The 22181-nt window shown below is 48.7% G+C and overlaps 1 protein-coding gene across 1 annotated transcript in view; it reads left to right on the top strand.

Moving 5' to 3' along the window:
• LOC146771977 (RNA helicase MOV-10-like) overlaps positions 1 to 21806 on the top strand; it is a 177730-nt gene extending 155924 nt beyond the window's left edge. The window contains exon 10 of the mRNA XM_085640275.1: positions 21323 to 21806. Within this exon, the coding sequence (XP_085496401.1) occupies positions 21323 to 21387 (65 nt within the window). The 3' untranslated portion in view covers positions 21388 to 21806. The remainder of the gene's footprint in view (positions 1 to 21322) is intronic.
• The last annotated feature ends 375 nt before the right edge of the window (positions 21807 to 22181 follow it).

Here is a 22181-nt window from a genome sequence, read left to right as displayed (position 1 = left end):
CCGCATTACTGTTTAAGGATGTGGACAGACTGACAGGAATATTAGACTCTATCAACTCCACGGCGCATGCTTGGCATCACCTTCTACAACGACAAGCATGCGTAATACTATATTTGCCGCAGACCCCATTAGATTGGTGCATATGGCTCACGCCCTATTTATTTATTTATTTGTAAAGCGCCAGAATCGACCCCCCGAAGGGATATCTCTGTGCTCGGACGGGCAGCGTGTAGAGAACTGTCTGCAAAGATAAAGGGGTTTTATTGGCATTCAACTCCCTGGGCTTAATGACGGTGGGCAATTTATTTATAGATGGAACAGCGAAAGCTTGGGAAGATATTCCCCCCCACTGAGACGGTACCCACTCTACTGACTAGGTTCCAATTTCATAGAGTGCGCAGGGCGTTGAGGACGGTTTTAGGAGACGACTACTTGGAACCACCGGAATTGTTGGCCTTAACGCAAATTATACGTGCTAAATCCCCAAAATGTATAGTGTCCACGATTTACAACACGTCAATGGCATATAGAGCTAATCACTACACTAAAGCGCGTTTGGCTTGGCAGTGCGATCTTAACATAGATATAACAGATGAAATGTGGGCCTACTGCTGTACCAGCACCAAACGTATTACACTTAATGGGGGACATAGGCATGTCCACTTCAAATACCTTAACCGGTTATATTACACCCCTGAGAGGCTACAACGGTATGGCCTCCGGGAAGACCCAAGATGCGACCATTGTAAAGCACAGCCGGTGGACTTCCTTCACTTGGCCAGGACATGCCCGGGAATCTCTGCCTTTTGGGGGGAGGTCTTTAAAGAGCTAGGGTAAATCACCAAGCTACCTTTGGTACCGGACCCAGGGTTGGCCCTCCTAGGATACTCTAGGCCTATTGCGAAGGGGGTCAGACGTTTGGTGGATATGGGTCTACTGATGGCCAGGCGTAGGGCCACCCTTAACTGGTTCCGTGGCCCAGTACCAACGATCACACAATGGTCCCGTGATATGACATATTGCTGCACACAAACCGAACTCTACAGTGATTTACTCCCTCCGCGTAACAGACCCAAAAATTTCTGGGAGTTGTACAAAACTTACTCATGGGTAGCATCCACTGACGAGGCCACGACACAGGACTGAACACAGTATCAGGGGACCGTGCTACTTACCCAAGCCAGAGTCCCAGATGCTTTTGATGTAACCCACACTACAGCTTACCGGGGTGATGAGTTGCAACTGTTGGCGTGGTGTTGGAGGGAGAGTTGTGTTAGCCAAAGCTGGTATCTGACTAGAAGTATGTGTGGTTAGCCGATTTTCACAGGAACGTACGAATTATACGCTGTCAACTTTATTCTTGGATTTGTATGCTTCACGAACGCACCATATACTCAAGTTCTTCTGAGTCTCGCTTTTGATTGTATTATAAAAAACAATAAAATAATAATATAAAAGAGTTAAAAAAGAATTCCTCGAGTTTTGCGATTGCTGCCTGTTCCTTCTACTGGACGGTAAGGGAGGCTGTATAGTTTCAAGAGCAGTGAATTTGAAAACTCCAGCTGCTGGGCATTGTTGTCGCACTGTTTCAAAGCTTATCTTTGTGAGCAAGTGTGTTTGGTGACTGTATGGGATTTGTGCTGCTGTTCTTTTTTTCGGAAGGTATCTATTTTGGAATATTTTTACATTTAAAAAAAAAAAAAAAAAGTTTGTTTCTTCTTTGGTGTGAGTTCACCTTTTTAACACCGAGTGTATAGCTTACTAGGCAGGTATGTGGTAAGACTGACTTTTTATATTGTCCCAGCACCACAAACATGTTGTATTGTTTGCCGTATTTCCCAATGGCCATATGAATAAAGAACGTGATAATTGGGCGATACTCTGTCAACTGAAGCAGGAGTAATTTCCTAATAGTGAGAATTTTTTCCGTGGATGTATTTGCATTCTTTCAAAATGTGGTATTTTAGCATAATAATTGATAAAAAGGGTTTGAGTTGTTCTAAGAAATGTAAACAACCTCCTGTATTTTCATTTTTATATAACATAAGGACACCAACTGCAAAGTGCAGTAATCTAGTAGGCATTAGGGTATAGTGCAGCAGATGCAGTGACAAATGCCTTGGGGAAAAAAACAGTATTTGTTACAATATCCAAACTTTATAGTTTATTGCACAATAATTGAAAATGTTAGTGTACGGTTCAAATAAAGAAAAATGTGAACCCTAAGTAAAACAATATCTGAAAGAGACACGTTAGTGATAGATTCCTTACCTTAGAATATCCCCAGGCATCAGACTGGATCCTGAAAGTCTTTTCGTAGCAGCACCCCTGCGCGTCAGTAGGTGGTGTTGTGCGGCTCCGTGTCCGTCACTGGTGTCGTATGCGCCGATGACGTCACGGAGCCTACTTAGGCGCCACCCATGCGCGCTGACGTCAGTTCTTTTTTCCCCGCCAGCAAGCGAAGATCCGGTTAGAGCACGTACCTTAGTCACTTTTTGACTACACTTTAGAGACTTTTGTCTCCCTTTTTCTCCTTGGTGCACGTAGGGATGCCTAGATTTAAGTCTTGTGTGGCCTGCCGTCGCAATATGTCGGTGGCGTCCCCCGCGATGTTTGCCTCTACTGCCTAGAGAGCGACCACCACTCCCGGTCCTGCCGGGACTGTCGGGCCATGGCCCCGAAGGCTTTGAGGGAGCGGCGCCGGAAGCTGCTGGAGGTCTGGCACTCGTCCCAATGCCGTTCCAGGTCCAGGGACCATTCCCGGGAACGCTCGCGGGGCCGCAGTCGTCTCTCCTCGGGCTCCAAGTCTTCGCCCTTGGATTCCATTAAGCGATGACATAAAAAGAAGTCGAAGAAGCATGTTCGCTCTCCGACGTCCCCCTGTCGGTCCTCGGATGTGGATGAGGGGGACAGGGGTTCTGACCCTGTGGCTCCTTTGGAGCCTGGGAGTAGCACGGCCTACCCGCCTTACCCGGGTCCGTCGGCGACTCCTGAACCGGTGCAAGAATTTCTTGCCACCATGGACTGCCTTTTTAGGCCTCTGGCTCCCCGCGGTCCCATGTCCAGATCCTGTTGGGCCGTCGGCACCGCCGGTGGATCCAGCTTTTGGTGCCACAGGATCCTGGGCCGTTGGCTCCAACCCCGGCGCCACGAGGTCCAGCGCTGCCGGCTCCGGCCACAGCGCCACCCTCGGCTCCGGCGCCGCAGTGGGTGCCATTTGTACGGCCCTTGCCCCGGTTCCAGGACCATTTCGTTCCTACCTGGGATCCGCATCCCATGGGATGCAGCGCCGGCTCAGCCCCGGCCGGCGACGTTCACAGCGCCGTATGTTCCTTCTCCGGCTCCAGCTCTGCCGCCGCGGTCTGTTCCCCATGGGTGGATGACTTGGAGGACGCCGGCGACCTCGATGTCTCTTCTGACCCGCGGTTTGCCTCTCCCCACCTACCATGGAGGAGGACGCCTCCTACACGATGGTGCTCCGTCGGGAAGCTGAGGTCCTCAACCTCGATCTTCCTACGGTGGCCCTCAAGACTAATCATCTCACTGAGGTGCTCCAGATGGCGTCCACTTCGTCGGAGCCCCTGCTTCCCTTTAATGACGCCATCACTGATGACTTGTTGGGCACTTGGTTGAGACCGGCCACAGGGGACCCTGTGGATAAGAATGTCACCAGGCGGCACCGCCCAGCACCTGGTGACCCCGCGTTTCTGACCACTCATCCTACGCCTGAGAGCCTGGTCATCCAAGCCTCGACGTCGCAGAGTGCCTTTCCCACGGCTCCGCCGGATAAGGACTCGTAAGAAGCTGGAACAGTTCGGAAAGCGGTTGTTCTCTTGGGCCAGCTTGGGGCTGCGGTTGGTGAACACCGCCTGCTTATTGGGCCACTATTCCCACGCGGTGTGGGATATGGTTGCTCAGGTGTTGCCTCAGTGTCCTGAGGAGGTCCACGCTGTGCTGTCCCAAGCAGTTGCAGAGGGTAAGGATTCGGCTAAGTTCGCCATTAGGTGTGTTATGGACACCGCTGACTCACTGGGCAGGGGGGTTTCTACGACTGTGGTGCTTCGTCGCCACGCCTGGCTGAGATCCACCGGGTTCTCGCCTGATGTCCAGAGCTCACTCATGGACATGCCCTTTGATGGCACTCGCCTGTTTGGTGAGAAGGCCGACAGTGCACTGGAGCGTTTTAAGGACTCGCGCGGCCCCGGCCAAGTCCTTGGGTCTTTCCGCAAAAAGCCCGTCAACTCCTGGGTTTCGTTCCTTTCGTGGCCACGGCAGAGGCACCCAGGCGCGTTCCTTCAGCAAGTCTGTGCAGAACCAGCCTCAGCGCGGACGTGGCTTCCGCAGGGGCGGGTCTGGGAATCAGCGTGGGGGTCAGTCAACCTCCGCCCCGCTGCTTCTACCTCCAAACCTTCCTAATCCGAGCTTTGTGGAGCACCCCACGCCAGTGGATGGCAGGATCCACCACCACCTCACCCACTGGCGCAATATCACTTCTGACAAGTGGGTGTTGCAGATCATCCGCAGAGGTTACTCTTCGCTTTCAGTCCTCCCCTCCAGCCATGCCACCTCGGTGCCACCGCATGTCGGGGGCTCACTTGGTACTTCTCCAGCAGGAAGTCACGGCCCTCTTGGCCAAGGGGGCCATCGAGTGCGTTCCTGGGCCGGAAGTAGGGAGTGGTTGTTATTCCCACTACTTTTTGGTCCCCAAGAAGGACAAAGGGGGCCTGCACCCCATCTTGGACCTCCGGAACGTCAATCGCTTCCTCCGGAAGGAGAAGTTCAAAATGCTGACTCTGGCTCAGGTCTTGGCTGCCCTCGAGCCTGGAGACTGGATGGTAGCGTTGGACTTGCAGGACGCATAATTTCACATCCCCGTCCTGCCGGCCCACCGGCGTTACCTGCGGTTCACGGTAGGCCAGGAGCATTTTCAGTTTGCCATACTCCCCTTCGGCCTTACCAGTGCCCTTCGGGTGTTCACGAAGGTGATGGCGGTGGTTGCAGCTCATCTGCGCAGGTCGGGGGTGTCAGTCTTCCCTTACCTCGACGACTGGTTGTTGAAGGTGGGCTCGCCCCAGGCAGTCGTCAACCACCTTCGGACTACGGCCGATCTGTATATAGCATTTGCTGTAGTTCTCCATCAACATGCCAAAGTCGCACTTTAGTCCCTCTCAGAAGCTCCCCTTCATCGGAGCGGTTCTGGATTCAACGCCGTTTCGGGTTATTACTCCCGAGCAGCGAGTCCAGGATATTCAGGCTATGATTCCGATCTTTCAGCCTCTGTCCCGGGTTTCAGTCAGGATGACCCTCCGGCTCCTGGGCCCGATGGCCTCCTGCATCCTGCTAGTGCACCATGCCAGATGGCATATGCGGGCTCTGCAGTGGGACCTGAAGTTCCAGTGGGCGCAGCATCAGGGCAACCTGTCCAATCATGTCCAGATCTCGGAGGGCACTGCACGACAATTGCAGTGGTGGCTCACGAATCACAATTGGGTCAGTGGCAGATCCCTCTCCCTTCCCCAACCGGAGCACACAGTGGTGACTGATGCGTCCCTCCTGGGATGGGGAGGCCACTTGGGAGAGGCGGAGATCAGAGGACTCTGGTCACCGGCGGAGTCCCGGCTCCATATCAAACTTTTTGGAGCTTCGGGCGATCCGGCTTGCACTGAAAGCATTCCTTCCCTCTGTCCGGGGAAGTGTGGTGCAGGTGTTCACGGACAACACCACCGCCATGTGGTATTGCAACAAACGGAGCGGGGTGGGGTCCTGGACCCTATGTCAGGAGGCTCTGTGCCTCTGGACATGGCTGGAACATCAAGGCATTACCTTGGTGGTTCAACACCTGACAGGTTCTCTGAACGCCAGGGCGGACGAACTCAGCCGCCGGTGCTTGATGGATCACGAATGGCGTCTGCACTCGAATGTGGTGCAAGGTCTCTTTCAGCAGTGGGGAGAGCCTTGGTTAGAGCTAGTCGCTACCAAAGAGAAAGCGCAATGTCATCAGTTCTGCGCGTTGGAATTTCCCCCGCTCCGACTGCCTCTTCGGGAGGATCTTCTGTCGCAGCATCAGGGGACGGTCCTCCACCCGAATCTGTCCAGCCTCCACCTCCATGCGTGGAGATTGAGTGGCGACAGTTGACAGCTTTTGATCTTCCTCCCGAAGTCTGTGATGTCATTCTGGCAGCCAGGCGTCCCTCCACTAAAATGGTATACGCCTACAGATGGAACAAGTTTGTGGCATGGTGCACAGCTAAGACTGTGGGTCCCCTTTCTGCCCCTCTTTCCGAAGTCCTTCTGTTCCTCTCTTTGGCCCAGCAGGGCTCTGCTCTGGGCACTATCAAAGGCTATCTTTCGGCCTTCTCCGCCTTTTTGCGGCTTCCTGATCAGCCTTCTCTTTTTAAGTCCCCGGTTGTTAACCGTTTCCTGAAAGGCATTACGCACACGTTTCCTCCCGTACTGTTTATAATGCCTCAATGGGACTTAAACCTTATCTTGACATATCTGATGTGTGCTCCCTTCGAGCCCCTTCATAGCTGTCCTTTGCGTCTTCTCACTCTCAAGACGGCTTTCCTGGTAGCTATCACCTCTGCCAGAAGAGTGAGTGAGCTCCATGCTCTTTCTTCTAAACCTCCTTTCCTTTCTGTTCATCCGGACAAGGTGGTTTTACGGACCTGTCCTTCTTTCTTGCCAAAGGTTGTCACGCCCTTCCACATCGGGCAAACCATCACTTGGCCTACCTTCTTTCCGCATCCTTCTAAAGAGGAAGAGAGGCTCCACCGTCTGGACCCAAAACGTGCTCTCTCGTTCTACCTGACGCGCACGCAACAGTTCCGGGTGGATGACCAGCTCTTTGTTGGCTACGTGGGTGCAAAAAGAGGTCGGGCTGTGCACAACGGACCATCTCTCGGTGGGTCGTTCTCTGCATCAAGGCCTGTTACTCGTTGGCCGTGAAGGAGCCTCCTGTGGGGCTGCGTGCCCATTCTACCAGGGCAACGGCAGCCACTACTGCCTTAGGACGCGGCGTCCCCTTGCAGGACATTTGTCAGGCAGCTACGTGGGCCTCGCACACGTTTACCAAGCATTACTGCCTTGACACTATGGTCCGGAGAGACTGCTTCTTTGGCCGTTCTGTTCTTCGTGACTTTCTGGTGTAATCTGTTCGCAGACCCACCACCAGGGTTGGTATTGCTGGGGTATCTATTCTAAGGTAAGGAATCTATCACTAACGTGTCTCTTTCAGATGCACAAGTTACTACTAGTAAGAGACATTAGTTAGTGATAGATTCCTTACCGCCCGCCCATCCTCCCCGTTCTGCGAACTGATTTCTAGGGTTAAGGTCATCCCTTTCAGGGCCCTAGTTTCATGGCACCAGTGGTCAGTTTCTTGCATGGCTCTGCGTTCCTGGCGCGGAAAGTCTTGTACAGAACTGACATCGGCGCACATGGGCGGCGCCTAAGTAGTCTCCGTGACGTCACCTCGGCGCATATGACGCCAGTGACAGATGCGTAGCCGCACAACGCCACTTATTGATGCGGAGGGGTACTGCTACGAAAAGACTTTACGGATCCAGTCGAACGCCTGGGGATATTCTAAGGTAAGGAATCTATCACTAACTAATGTCTCTTACAGATATATCGTTACACAAGTAGTAACTTGTGCGACAATACAAGTACCAATATTTACTGGAGGCTCAATATTTATCAGAGTTTGTTAATGTTTAAGTTTTTTCGCAATAATAGAATAAAATGTGCAGTGCATAATAAAACAAACTTTGCAAGAGAAATCTGTAATAAAAAAAAATACAGAATTTCCCATCTCAATAAAATAATCTCACTTTCAGTGTGTTTCTTTCACTTATGTGAACATTTTAACTGTCATTTTCATTTGTTTATCCTAACAATGGACAATAACTAAACATCACCTTTTCATCTGGTTTTTGTAATCTTATTTTTGGGATTTGCAAAAATAGCTCTTACGCAGTACTTGTATTTTTTTTTTAATCCACCCTCTTCCTATTCTCCCCATAGCTGCACCATTTTCAACCCTAGAGGTACCTGTTTTTATCTTGGTCCTCCACCATTTACCTAATCTCCCCACTTTATTATAGTACTAGTAACAGCACAATATATTGACTTTTTGTAACCAAGTCATGACATTTTAACGTACTTCTGTTACTTATATTGTACAGCTAATCAGCAAGCTACAAATTACAACAAAAAATTCATATAGGCGAAACTTAATGCATTTACTAATGCTTGTTTTCTTTTGTAGTAGGTCTGCTCTTTGACCTGCCATTCAGCTTGATTGCTGGCTCTGATAGTAGGTTTCATGACCTCACAAATCAACTGTAAACTCATTACAGTTGAGCAGCTATTTCATTTCATTATTAAAGGTGACTGAAGATGTCCCAACTTGGAGATTGACTTTAAACCAAGGATTGCAGGCTCCCATATATTCTATTGTCATACATACTATATTTTGTCTGAGTTGATAATAAGGGAGATTTACCTAGGGGACAATTAACATTTTATTTACTCTTTCAAGTGAGCTTTTTCTTTGACATTCACAAAAGGGATTTGCTGCACATTAAGGCTGTAAGCTGTGGGTCGCACAAGTATGACTGTAGGGTGGCAAATGCAGTCTCTATTTCTGACCACTCGTACACCAGTTAATGTTGCCATTAACTGTATAAATACTAAAAGCAAGACACTTAGAACAGCCAAGCACTTGACTTGAGCTCCCCCTCGAGCGCTAGTACTTGCACACTCCAGAAAAACCAAATATCATTAGTTGATGAAAATGGCCTTTAAATGTACTCACGTTCTCCTCTCACCTTTGTTTTCGGAATGTCACTTTGAATCGTTTTTAAGTTCAATTATCCATTTATGTTGAGAAAAAATACTTTAAAGTATTCTTGTCAGGTTTCTTTCTGTAATATCAATATTTTTCCATGATCATCCATTTGAATCCGTTTTCCCTTCCATTTTCATCATTTTTTTTTTTGCTCTCTGACTGTTTTTTTTCATTGGCACGTAGTGAGGCCTTGTAGAACAATTTGACGCTTTAGTATAATACAGACTGGTCACCCGACCTCTGTGCTTAATTTCTAGAAAAGTGCCAGGCCAGGGCCCTTATCAGGAAGCCACTGCAGGGTGTAGCACCCATTGCCCAGCCGGTATGAGTGCCACTACTGGCCATTGCACTCCTGCAAGTCTAGCCATTAAGACTATTCCAAGCCACCCAAAGCTATAAGAATGTCGTGGAATAGTTTGAATTGTCATATTTAATGTATGATGAATTATTACGCACAGTTATGTTTATCTCAAGATTAGACGGAAAGAGCCACCAAGTGGTAGACTATCATTAGTGCCGGTGTTGAGAATTAAGCGCTGGTGCCGAACACCCTTAAACCATTGGCTCAAATTAAGCACTTCCTGACGTAGGTGCAACACCCCTTCCTTTCAGGAGCTGACTGAGCTGAGGCTAAATGCTACTAGTTGTAAGCTCAGAAAAGAAAAAAATTATTTAAATTTGTGCTCGCAGCCACACATCGTCCAACATTAAAACTAATTTCTCAGTATGCTCATTTGTAGCTGTCCAGATGGTCCTAGGGCAGTTTGAGTTTGTGGGACCCAGAGACAAAAACTAGTTGATGGCCCTGACCCACAGTCCTGGTTTCAGTCCTGGCTACCCAGCTTGACCAAACTGGGTGACCCTATTAAACTACTTTTCCCTCACTGCCTTATTTTACTCCATCTCTTTTGCGTGCAGAAGAAAACCAACTTTTTGCTTGAATCGTTAATACATTTGTTAGGGCAGAAGGGGTGTGGTTCATTAATTAGAAGTACATGCTACTCAGCGTAGTGATTTAATTAATGTGCTAAAGTGAAACCATACAAAATACTTAAATTCAGGGAGTCAGCGATAGTAGCAAAGCAGAAGTGGAGAAAATTGCTAGTCTGCCCCCAACCTTCTGACAGTGGTGGTCAGTCTCCTGGCCAAACACCAGGCCTGTTCAGTAGCACACCTGAAAAAGATTTCCACTTTCTTACATTAATTAATTTAATAAAGTACACCTAGGACTCCTCTTAGGCTAACCATGGGGTGGTTGCAAAAGGTAGGAAATAAACTATTCCTGAGAAAATGAATTCAGAATATCATCTGATAAGACAACCCATCCTATCATCTGGGTGAAAGTCTCAGAGTACGACAACCTCCAGCAATTTTCACTTTCTGTGACAAGAAAACCGGAAGCAGCCACTACCTTCTATTATGAAATTCGATGCACTGGACTGCGTGAAGTGGTCACATGATCTGCTGCATTGAACTAAAGCGCTAAACGAGCAAGTTTCTTACCTTCAGTAACGCTTTTTCTGGTGGATACAGTAACTGGCTATGGATTCCTCGCCTTTACTCCATGCACAGTATTCCACTGAAAGTTTTCTCCTTAGCTCTCCCATGTCGAAGTCACAATGGAACGACTCCGCGTGACCTCATTGGAGCCATAAGAAGACCTCGTTGGCGTGCTGACGTCAGTTTTATCCATTTTTTCCGTGCCTTCAAGATGAACGGGCAAACCGACAACATTTTCACAAGTATACATAGTACACAAAACAGAACTAAAACTGGAAATTCTAAATCATAGGCATTTCCTTGTGTCAAGTATCACATTATTTCAACAATAAAATACATGAAATGCATACCAATAATTTTTTGGTGTAAACAGGCAGACAACGGGAAGGCGGGTGGGTCAGTGAGGAATCCACATGCGGATCCTTTATCTGCCAGAAAAAACATTACCGAAGGTAAGTAACTGGTTCTTCTGATGGATAAATCTGCCTGTGTCTTATTCACCTTTTGAAATGACTCCCCCAAACAGTCCTGCTCCTATCGGAGGGTGCTTGCCTACCTATACCAAAAAAATCCTGCAGCACTGAACATGCAAAATGGCCATCCCTCCTTACCTCCGAGTCCAAGGAATAGTGTTTCACAAAAGTTTGGAGTGAGGCCCAAGTTGCCACCTTGCAGATGTCTACAACAGGGACACCTCTAACCAAAGATGAAGAAGACGACTTAGCTCTGGTAGAATGAGCTCGAATATCTTCAGGAGGCTCCTTCTTGGCCAGGGCGAAGTAGATCTTGATACAGAGTATAATCCACCTGGACAGCGTTTTTTTGTAGACAGCCTTGCCGGTCATCTTGGACACATATCCGATGAAGAGTTGGTCGTCCAACATGAAGTCCTTAGTCCTATCCAGGTAGAAGCTGACTGCCCTCTTAGGGTCTAGGCGGTGAAGTTTCTCCTCCCGCTTAGAAGGGTGAGGGGAAGGATAGAAAGTAGACAAAGGCATGAATTGCTCTATGTGGAAAGGAGTGATCATCTTCAGCAGGGAAGCAGCTCTGGTCCTAAGAACCATCTTATCCGCATGGAATGAAGTAAATGGAGGCTTGGAACTAAGAGCTTGCAACTCACTCACCCTCCTAGCAGAAGTGATTGCAACCAGAAATATTGTCTTAAACTCCAAGAACCTTAAGGGACAGCTATGTAAAGGTTCAAAGGGGGAACCCATCTTGAAAGAGAACTAACTTTAAATCCCACTGAGGCATGATAAAGGGAGTGGGAGGAAACCTATTAGTGAGACCATTAATAAATATCATAACTATGGGAGATTTGAACGACGAGGGTTGATCTGGTAAACAGAGAAAAGCCAACAAGGCTGACAAGTAGCCTTGAACGGTATCTACTGCACAACCCTATTGAGCAAGAAAAAGAGCACTCAGAATATCAGACAAATGGGCCTGCAAAAGATCGATAGATCTCGTTCCACACCACTTAACAAACCTGGCCTACCTACCAGAATAGACAGGTTTGGTGGAGTGTCTCCTGGCCGATAAAATAACATCCGCCACATCCAGTGGGAAAGAGGAAGAACTCAGTTTGCCCCGTTGGATCTCCAGGCATGAAGGTGCAGGCTCTGGAGGAGGGATTGTAGAACCTGCCCCTGCAATTGCAAGAGGAGGTCTGCCCTGAGAGGGAGACTGAGCAGAGGGTGCAATGAGAGGTAAAGAAGGTCTGTGTACCATACCTTTCTTGGCTAGTCCGGGGCGATCAATATGACTTGGGCCCGGATTTGGCGAACCTTCCTCTGAATTCCAGGAATCAAGGGTATGGGAGGAAATGCGTAAAGAAGATGTTTGCCCCAATCTAACAAACTCGTCCCCTAGTGCCCCTGGAACAGATACTGGAGACTGCAGAATGACATGCAGTGCGTGTTCTAGTCAGTGGCAAATAGGTCCAACCGAAAAGAAGAAAAACGCATCCTGAAAATATGATGGACCACCTCTAGATGGAGACGCCACTTGTGATCGGCCGAGTACTGCCGACAGAGACTGTCCGCACGCACATTCAGCTCTTCGGCCAGATGATTTGCAATAACACAACCCTGATAGTTCTGAGCCTGGGACCAAAGTCGCAGAACCTCTGCAGAGACGATACGACCCTACTCTTCCCTGCTTGTTGTTGTCTGTCAGAACCTGAACCGACTGACCGCGAAAAGAGGGAAGAAAGGCCTTGAGAGCCAAACGTATTGCCTGCATTTCAAGAAGACTGATGTTAAACAATCTTTCCTCTGGAGACCAAGGCCTTTGACCTCCAGATCCCCAGTTGAGCTCCCCACCCCAGAGTGGAGGCAGCCATTATCCCTGTGGTCACCGGAGAGGGAGGTTGAAATGGCTTCCCTTAAGACAGGTTGCCTGAAACACTCCACCATAACAGATCCACTGCAGTGTCTCGATCCTGACCACCTCTTTGAGATCTCTGTTGAAACCACTGCCTACGGAGGCACCACTGGAGGGCCTCATGTGCCGGCATGCAGGGTTGACCAACAGCATGCAGGAAGTGAACAGACTGAGCAGGCGCAAGACCTTCAGGACCTTAACAACCGCTCCATTCTGAAAAAGTGGAATCATAGCCTGGATGTTTTGAATCCTCTGCAGAGGTGGAAAGGCACGGCTCACAGTAGTGTCCAGTACTGCCCCTATGAACAGGTTGCGCTCAGGGGGCTCCAGGTGAGATTTGGGTACATTTATCCAAACAGCCGTGTTTCTTGCAAATAATGCAGCACCATCTCTGGTGACTTTGCGTTTAGCAGCCAGTCGTCCAAATAGGGCAAACAGGAACCCCCAATCTTTTGAAATGTGCTGCTACGGTTGCCAAATGCAAAAACAACAATTGATGGACAGAATGCAGAACAATGTCATACATTCACCCCAGTACAGAGATCTGGGCCTAAATCCATCGTTTTTTTGCTCACCATGCCATTCCAGTTTGAACCCAGCCATATGCAAATCAGTCTTGACCCTGTGCCCCATGGGAACAGTCCTGCCCGAACTGCCAAGCCAGGTCCTCCCTGGATTGGAAACAAGCATCCTAGGACCGGTTTCAGGCTTTCAGCCCTCGTCAGCCAGGATAGCTTGATTCCAGTGGCATGGAGAGCAAGGGACTCACGTCTGAGCATACCCTTCCCACTCGTGGTGACAAATGCAAAAACAACAATTGATGGACAGAATGCAGAACAATGTCATACATTCACCCCAGTACAGAGATCTGGGCCTAAATCCATCGTTTTTTTGCTCACCATGCCATTCCAGTTTGAACCCAGCCATATGCAAATCAGTCTTGACCCTGTGCCCCATGGGAACTGTCCAGCCCGAACTGCCAAGCCAGGTCCTCCCTGGATTGGAAACAAGCATCCTAGGACCGGTTTCGGGCTTTCAGCCCTCGTCAGCCAGGATAGCTTGATTCCAGTGGCATGGAGAGCAAGGGACTCACGTCTGAGCATACCCTTCCCACTCGTGGTGACAAATGCAAAAACAACAATTGATGGACAGAATGCAGAACAATGTCATACATTCACCCCAGTACAGAGATCTGGGCCTAAATCCATCGTTTTTTTGCTCACCATGCCATTCCAGTTTGAACACAGCCATATGCAAATCAGTCTTGACCCTGTGCCCCATGGGAACAGTCCAGCCCGAACTGCCAAGCCAGGTCCTCCCTGGATTGGAAACAAGCATCCTAGGACCGGTTTCGGGCTTTCAGCCCTCGTCAGCCAGGATAGCTTGATTCCAGTGGCATGGAGAGCAAGGGACTCACGTCTGAGCATACCCTTCCCACTCGTGGTGACAAATGCAAAAACAACAATTGATGGACAGAATGCAGAACAATGTCATACATTCACCCCAGTACAGAGATCTGGGCCTAAATCCATCGTTTTTTTTGCTCACCATGCCATTCCAGTTTGAACCCAGCCATATGCAAATCAGTCTTGACCCTGTGCCCCATGGGAACAGTCCAGCCCGAACTGCCAAGCCAGGTCCTCCCTGGATTGGAAACAAGCATCCTAGGACCGGTTTCGGGCTTTCAGCCCTCGTCAGCCAGGATAGCTTGATTCCAGTGGCATGGAGAGCAAGGGACTCACGTCTGAGCATACCCTTCCCACTCGTGGTGACAAATGCAAAAACAACAATTGATGGACAGAATGCAGAACAATGTCATACATTCACCCCAGTACAGAGATCTGGGCCTAAATCCATCGTTTTTTTGCTCACCGTGCCATTCCAGTTTGAACCCAGCCATATGCAAATCAGTCTTGACCCTGTGCCCCATGGGAACAGTCCAACCCGAACTGCCAAGCCAGGTCCTCCCTGGATTGGAAACAAGCATCCTAGGACCGGTTTCGGGCTTTCAGCCCTCGTCAGCCAGGATAGCTTGATTCCAGTGGCATGGAGAGCAAGGGACTCACGTCTGAGCATACCCTTCCCACTCGTGGGACCCGTGCTCACTACGCCACTGGAGTCAAGCTATCCTGGCTGATGACGGCTGATAGCCAGAAACCGGTCCTAGGATGCTTGATTCCGGTCCAGGGAAGACATGGCTTGGCAGTTCGGGCTGGACTGTTCCCATGAGGCACAGGGTCAAGACTCATTTGCATATGGCCATGTCTGAACTGGGGTGGCGTAGTGGGAAAAAGAACGATGGATTTAACCCACATCTCTTGACTGGGGGAGAATGTCTGCATTGTCAGCATTCCGTCCATTTGTTTGTTGTAACGCTTTTCGCCCTAAGTGGGATGGGTATTCCCAGACGTGGGACCCGTGCTCACTACGCCACTGGAGTCAAGCTATCCTGGCTGATGACGGCTGATAGCCAGAAACCGGTCCTAGGATGCTTGATTCCGGTCCAGGGAAGACATGGCTTGGCAGTTCGGGCTGGACTGTTCCCATGAGGCACAGGGTCAAGACTGATTTGCATATGGCCATGTCTGAACTGGGGTGGCGTAGTGGGCAAAAGAACGATGGATTTAACCCAGATCTCTTGACTGGGGGAGAATGTCTGCATTGTCAGCATTCCGTCCATCATTTGTTTGTTGTAACGCTTTTCGCCCTAAGTGGGATGGGTATTCCCAGACGTGGGACCCGTGCTCACTACGCCACTGGAGTCAAGCTATCCTGGCTGATGACGGCTGATAGCCAGAAACCGGTCCTAGGATGCTTGATTCCGGTCCAGGGAAGACATGGCTTGGCAGTTCGGGCTGCACTGTTCCCATGAGGCACAGGGTCAAGACTGATTTGCATATGGCCATGTCTGAACTGGGGTGGTGTAGTGGGCAAAAGAACGATGGATTTAACCCAGATCTCTTGACTGGGGGAGAATGTCTGCATTGTCAGCATTCCGTCCATCATTTGTTTGTTGTAACGCTTTTCGCCCTAAGTGGGATGGGTATTCCCAGACGTGGGACCCGTGCTCACTACGCCACTGGAGTCAAGCTATCCTGGCTGATGACGGCTGATAGCCAGAAACCGGTCCTAGGATGCTTGATTCCGGTCCAGGGAAGACATGGCTTGGCAGTTCGGGCTGGACTGTTCCCATGAGGCACAGGGTCAAGACTGATTTGCATATGGCCATGTCTGAACTGGGGTGGCGTAGTGGGCAAAAGAACGATGGATTTAACCCAGATCTCTTGACTGGGGGAGAATGTCTGCATTGTCAGCATTCCGTCCATCATTTGTTTGTTGTAACGCTACGGTTGCCATCAGCTTTGTGAAGACCCGAGGTGCGGAAGTAAGACCGAACATAAGGACCGCAAAGTGGTAATTTTGAGACCCCACCGTAAAACAGAGATACTTCCGATGCGACTTAAGGGTGGGAATGTGAAAATACGCATCCTGCAAATCGATCGACACCATACAATCTTCCTGCTGCAATGCCAGAAGAACCTGAGCCGGGGTCAACATCTTGCACTTATCCTGCTTGAGGTAAAAATTGAAGACCCTGAGGTCTAGGATCAGCCTCAAGCGACTGTCCTTTTTAGGAATCAGGAAGTACTGACCCCTTTTCTGCTATGGAACCACCTTTATCACACCTTTTTGTAGTAAAGACAGAACCTCCTACAGGAGAATCAGGAGGTGCTCTTCTGTTACCCTGATGGGGTGGGGGGAGAAAGGAGGGAGGGAACTCCTGGAAGGGTGGGGCGTACCCATTTTCTACATGGTTCAACATCCCAGAAATCTGAAATAACAGACCTCCAATTCTGTAGAAAATGGGAATCCAGTCCTCCCAATGAACAAGCGTGCTCTAGGATGGAGGAGCTAGAGCTGCTTCCCTGCAGTACCAGTTGGAGGGGCAGAAGAGGAGGATGAGGAGACTTGCTGTTGTGCTGAACCTTGCAGACCTGTACTGTACCCCCTGCATGACCTGTAAAGGGAGTTCGCCTGCTGCTGCTGTTGTGGCTGCTGTTTGTCTCGAAATGATAGTCCTGCCAAAACCACAAAACCTGCGGTAACCAAAGCCAATGGGCTGTGACTGGAGACCCAATGATCTTACCGTGGCTCTGCTGTCTTCGAAGCGCTGCAGCGGCGAGTCGGCCTTGCCTCCAAATAGACAAGAACGTCAAAAGGCAAGTCCAATAGGGTTGCTTGGATGACCGGTGAGAATCCAGACCCACGCAGCTAAGCGCACCTCCTGGTTGAAACAGAGTGACCTATTACCCTGGCCACAGAGTCCACAGTGTCAAGATCTGATTGTATGACCTGGCGGGCTGCAGATTGAGTATCAGAAAGTAACTCCGAAAAATGGCCCTGAACATCTTCAGGAAGCTTCGGAGCACTTCCCTCACCTAAACCATCAGAGCATGGATATACGGGCCCAACAGGCATGTCACATTTATCAACTTCAGAGCCATACTACCCAAAGTGAATACTTTCTTTGTGGATTGCTCCACAAGTTTGGATTTTTTCTATCTGCAGGTGTAGACTGGACTGGCCCAGCTGACTGCCTAGAGGAGCACAATAACAGTAGGTAATGGTAAATCCAGCGGATCAGCTGCCTTCCTAATGACAGAGTGATACAAAGTCAACTCTTGTGTTGGATGACCTTTTGGTGAGTAGAGCTTCCATTCAGGAGATGTATCCAGGCCACTAGCCTTCTGCAGGCCCTCAAATTCTTGATCAGGGTCAACAATCTCACCCTCCTCAGCCTCCTCATGCTGTTTTTAATACTACTACTCTTCTATCAACCTTTGCGCTTCCCTTCTAGCCCTCATTCTTGGGGCTGCCAGATGCAGTGCCGGTGACTTTAGGATCGGCGTCGAAGGGAGGTCCACCGGGATAGTAGACTGCGTCGGACAAGGCCGCGCCGGACTGGAGCCACACAGCGTCGGAGAAGATCCGTCCATTGCCTCTCTCCCCTCAAGACTGCACCGGCATCCAGAACCTCGTGTTGAAAGAGGCCAACTCCCCAGAGACATTGGCATAAAAGGCATGAGAGGTGCCTGAGGAAAGTGAGGTGGCGAGCCTCCCAGGGAGTATGCCAGCGGGCCCATAAGGCCAACTGGTGCGCCAGCAGGGTTAGCCGCTCTGACAAACAAGCCAAAGATCGCATTGAGGTAATAAGATGGATCCGTACCTGGAGTTGGGAAGGCAGGATACCCTGGATACGGTACTGCGCGTTCTGAGCCAGCTCAAGGAGGCAGCACAATCTACTCCGGTTGTGGTGCCGGAGACCCTGGAGCCGGGAATGGAGTAGCCGGCGGAAAAGGCATCATTTCTCTCTGCACTGGTGAAGTCACCGCTCTCTGAGCCGAAGACAGTGCTGAAGTCACCTCAGGAGAAGGAGAGACTTCATCCTTGCAATGATGTTGGGGAGCAGGAGACCCTGACTTCAGTGTCCATCCATTGACGAATGACATCGAGAACCATGGCATTGCTTCTTTTTATGCTTCCTCGACGACTTCGAGGTATGCGGAGTCAGTGACTTGGTCCCGGACCTCGACCTCCTTCGACCTCTTTTCTGCTCTTTTGCCTTAGCCATAAACAGCTTGGCCTTGCTCTCCTTTAAAGCCTTGGGGTTCATGCGCGTGCATGGCTAACACTCACCGACGGTGTGGTCGGACAAGAGACCGCACAAACAATCTTCATGGGGGTCAGTAATCGACATCTGACATTCCCTGCATGTCTTGAATCCAGACTTCCTCTGGGTAGCCATGGTCGCTGCTACAAAGACCCGAAGACTTGCAACAAAGAAACTCTCAGAAATGAAAAGCCCTGAAAAACAAATGTTACGCATTAATGGTGCGGAAAAAAAGTAACTGACGTCAGCACGCCGACGAGGTCTTCTTATGGCTCTGATGACATCACGCGGAGTAGCATGTGGAGCCGTTCCATTACGACTTCCTCATGGACGTGGGAGAGCTAAGGAGAAATGTTTCTGTGGAATGCAGCGCATGGGTTAATTCAAAAGGTGAGGAATCTACAGGCAGATGTATCCATCAGAATGTAGAATATTCATACAGTCGCTCGACCACAATGAAAAACGAGGATATTGTGTTGTATGTATAGGAGCCCTTCTCCCTTAGAGCGAGATCCACCAGTGGGAGGAGATAATACCCAATCACATTCACCATTGCTTAACATTGGTGGATGACCAAGTAACATTTATTAGCACTGAAATAGCCTGTAAATTAGTCTTTTCCCATTGTGTCGTTGCCTTTGGTATATACCCATAATTGCTGTGCGGGCAGTTACCGTTCAGTATTCTCCAGCTAGGGCAATAACACTTAATTGTGAAATTAGCTCCTGTGTGCCTTAATGGCCCACTCGTTCACTAACTATATCCATCTTATCAACAATCAGGTTTCCTGCAGAGATTTATATGCATTCATATCAACAAGCTGGGTATCAGTATGGAAAAAGTGTTCTCAAAGAAAGCTTTGCGATATTCCATATTGTTGTAAAGGTGACTTTTTAAAAAGAAATTCCACCATAAGCTGTGGGCTAGACTAGTTGATGTAAAACCAGCTTTGGGTAGTTCGAATAGCTACCCAGATCCTTGCTTGCGGTCGCCATTCGGTAGTTATTAGGTCTGCTTTTCCATAGAAAGAGTGTTTTTTTAGGTTGGTAATAACTTTGGCCTTGTTTGACAAATCTTCACAGAACTTTCCAAAAATAAGTCCCCCTGGGTCACCTGCCCTGGATGCAATACTCAAGCTAGTGTTCCCTACCCCCCACGTGACCAGGAAGCCCTGTGCTCCGGCATTTATACCCTACGCGCTGCGCAACCGGTGTGGACGTTTTGCTCGTCCTGCTGGATTAATTCCCGTATCCTGTCTGATTTATGCTTTTGACACGCACGCCGCTACCCGGCATCCCGACCGACTTAGCGGATTGCTATTTCCAGCCTCTACAATTCGGGCAGCAATTACTTAACGCCCAGGTAAGAATTCATAATTCCCGACCCGATCGGACCTCGTCCATGGCCACTTCACCTTTCCTTAATTCTAATTCGTGCTTCGCATGTCCCCCCTCTTTTCATCCCTTAGGGTCTGTTTCATTTGCCGAGCCAATTTGGATCCAGCAAGGTGTTCCCCGTACGCTTTCAACAGGTACTGTTTGTCATGCCCCAATCCCGTTTTTTCCCCACTTCGCCTTTTCCTACTTAGGCCTTGCGACCTATCATCCATGACCCTGTGTACTCTTCCTTTCCCCAGCGACCCCTCAAGCTGTTTTCCCTCGCCAAAATATCCAACCTTGATTGAATCAACCTTGCGCCACCAGGTAAATTCTAATTGACTCACCTGGTGCCATTCCTTTCTATACATGTATCTGGGGCCTTTTCATTCTTATCCTTATTTACCTTTCTCTTCTCACACAGCACTATATAAGAAATTAGTAACCATCGTCCTGATGATGACCACAATTTAAATTGGTCGAAACGCCATCAAATTCACAGCATCATTTGTGGCCTCTGCGGGGTCATTCGAGGTTAACTTAAAATTGTATTTATATTTATCCAAATTGTACTTGTTGACCCCGAATAACTCTATTTTTTACTGTTTCCCGCCATTCCACGCTGTTTTTACCACTTGTGTCACTGCACCGTTCACTCTCACAAGCCCGTTCAGTGCACATTTTGTCGTTATGGTTACTCCAATCCAATTGTAATGTAGTGCTGTATAACTACCTGCAAATAACAACCCTTCTTTTCTATTTCTTGGTCTTCCCTCCTCCCTTTGTGCCCCCTCTTCAAGTGATTAACGCACTTTGTGTAACGGTCTTTATTAATGATTACTGGTTGAGACATTGTTGTTTTTGATACATAACTTACCCGGTCTCAACTGGGTGAAAGGGTTTACTCCTGTATTCTGTTCCTTATGACCTCACATATGACATCACTCATGACAAGGATATAAACTCAAGTTTTAGCTTCCAATTTCAAATTTCTTATTTACTAAACCTTTAGAAATCTTCAGTTTTACACTTTGCTTGTTCTTGTGTATGTACTTTATTGATCTGGTATTTCATTTTTGATGGGCTCTCACCCCGCCACAACAAGGTGTTGTGGACTCCTAGGGGTCCGGGGACCGCTGATTAAGAGCCGCAAACCTAGAACATACTTTGTGTTGTTGACCTGGAGGTTTTTTGATAATGGGTCTTTTAAATGCATAAAAGGCGAACTAATCTTTACAAAGTCGTTATTTCGTACCCTTTTTATTTGGTTTAAAATGTGTTTTCAAAAATATTCAAACACGTAAAATATCTACATTCCCATTTAGACAATAGCTTAGCTGGTGAGCAGTGCAGAGGTAAACTCAATAGTATTGTGTCATTTCAAACATTTAGAAGGGTTGTCCACATAAAAAGCAAGCATATTACATGCGTAATTACTCCCACATATTCGCTATGTCATCTGATCTGTTAAAGGTGTCTTCGGTTGCAAAATGTATCTGGGAAACGCCTTTTTACTCTTATTGTCCATGTCCTTTATAGGGGCGTCTAGCGGAGAGAGCGTTGTCCAGCAGCAAGAGGAACCAGAATGGAGGAATGACCTTTGATGCCCTTGACATGCCTCCTGCAGACACATGAATGGGACCGGCCTCTGTCATGTGTTCGTCAGTTGCCTCTTCCTTCATCCATCAAAGCTCCATACATGGTCCACCTCTCCACTAACCTGTGCAGATGGACTTTACTAAAGGTTTACATGGAAATGGCCTAAAGACATGCAGGATCTGATGCTAGACGTTCTCTTCGACCTCCATACGTGTTTGTCCCGAAGTTGTCTGTCTTTTATTCATGTTCATTGTCCTCCCACGTGCTCTTTCTTGGTGTGAAATCGCAAAATGGTACTTTGTTGTAGCAAACCGCATCCAGAATCATTTTAATCGTTTACCAGTCAGATAAACTCGCACAATCCTATAAGTGCCTTGTAAAAACGAGAAAGAAAAATGGAATCTATGCAGCTAATTACGAAACACTAAAGACAGTCAACAGTGGGTTTCACATCCTGTTTCAGTACTTGATTAAACTAGCAGCATCTGAACATTCGGACTCTGGGTCTTCAGTACTTCAGCTGCTCCTTTGTTATGCCCCATTGCAGCGATGCTTCTGAAGAGGCAATGAAGGTTTGAGTGCAGGTTGCAGCAGCCCAACTTACTCTGATCTCGAGTTCTCGGGTGCCAAGACCCTGATCACAGACAGCCCCGAGTGTCTCAAACATGGGGCCTACATTCACATGATCGAAGCATGTGGGTGGCGCTCTCTTGCAATCACAGTGACATCACTGCTCTGCACCTTTAACTGCAGAGCTCTCCGTTATGACAAGCTATTGGGAATTGAAACCTACCTATTG

This window comes from Triturus cristatus, unplaced genomic scaffold (genome assembly GCF_964204655.1).
Source record: "Triturus cristatus unplaced genomic scaffold, aTriCri1.1 SCAFFOLD_168, whole genome shotgun sequence".
Classification (NCBI taxonomy): domain Eukaryota; kingdom Metazoa; phylum Chordata; class Amphibia; order Caudata; family Salamandridae; genus Triturus; species Triturus cristatus.
Note: the sequence above shows the minus strand (reverse complement) of the source record. Positions and strands in the feature narration are given on the sequence as shown.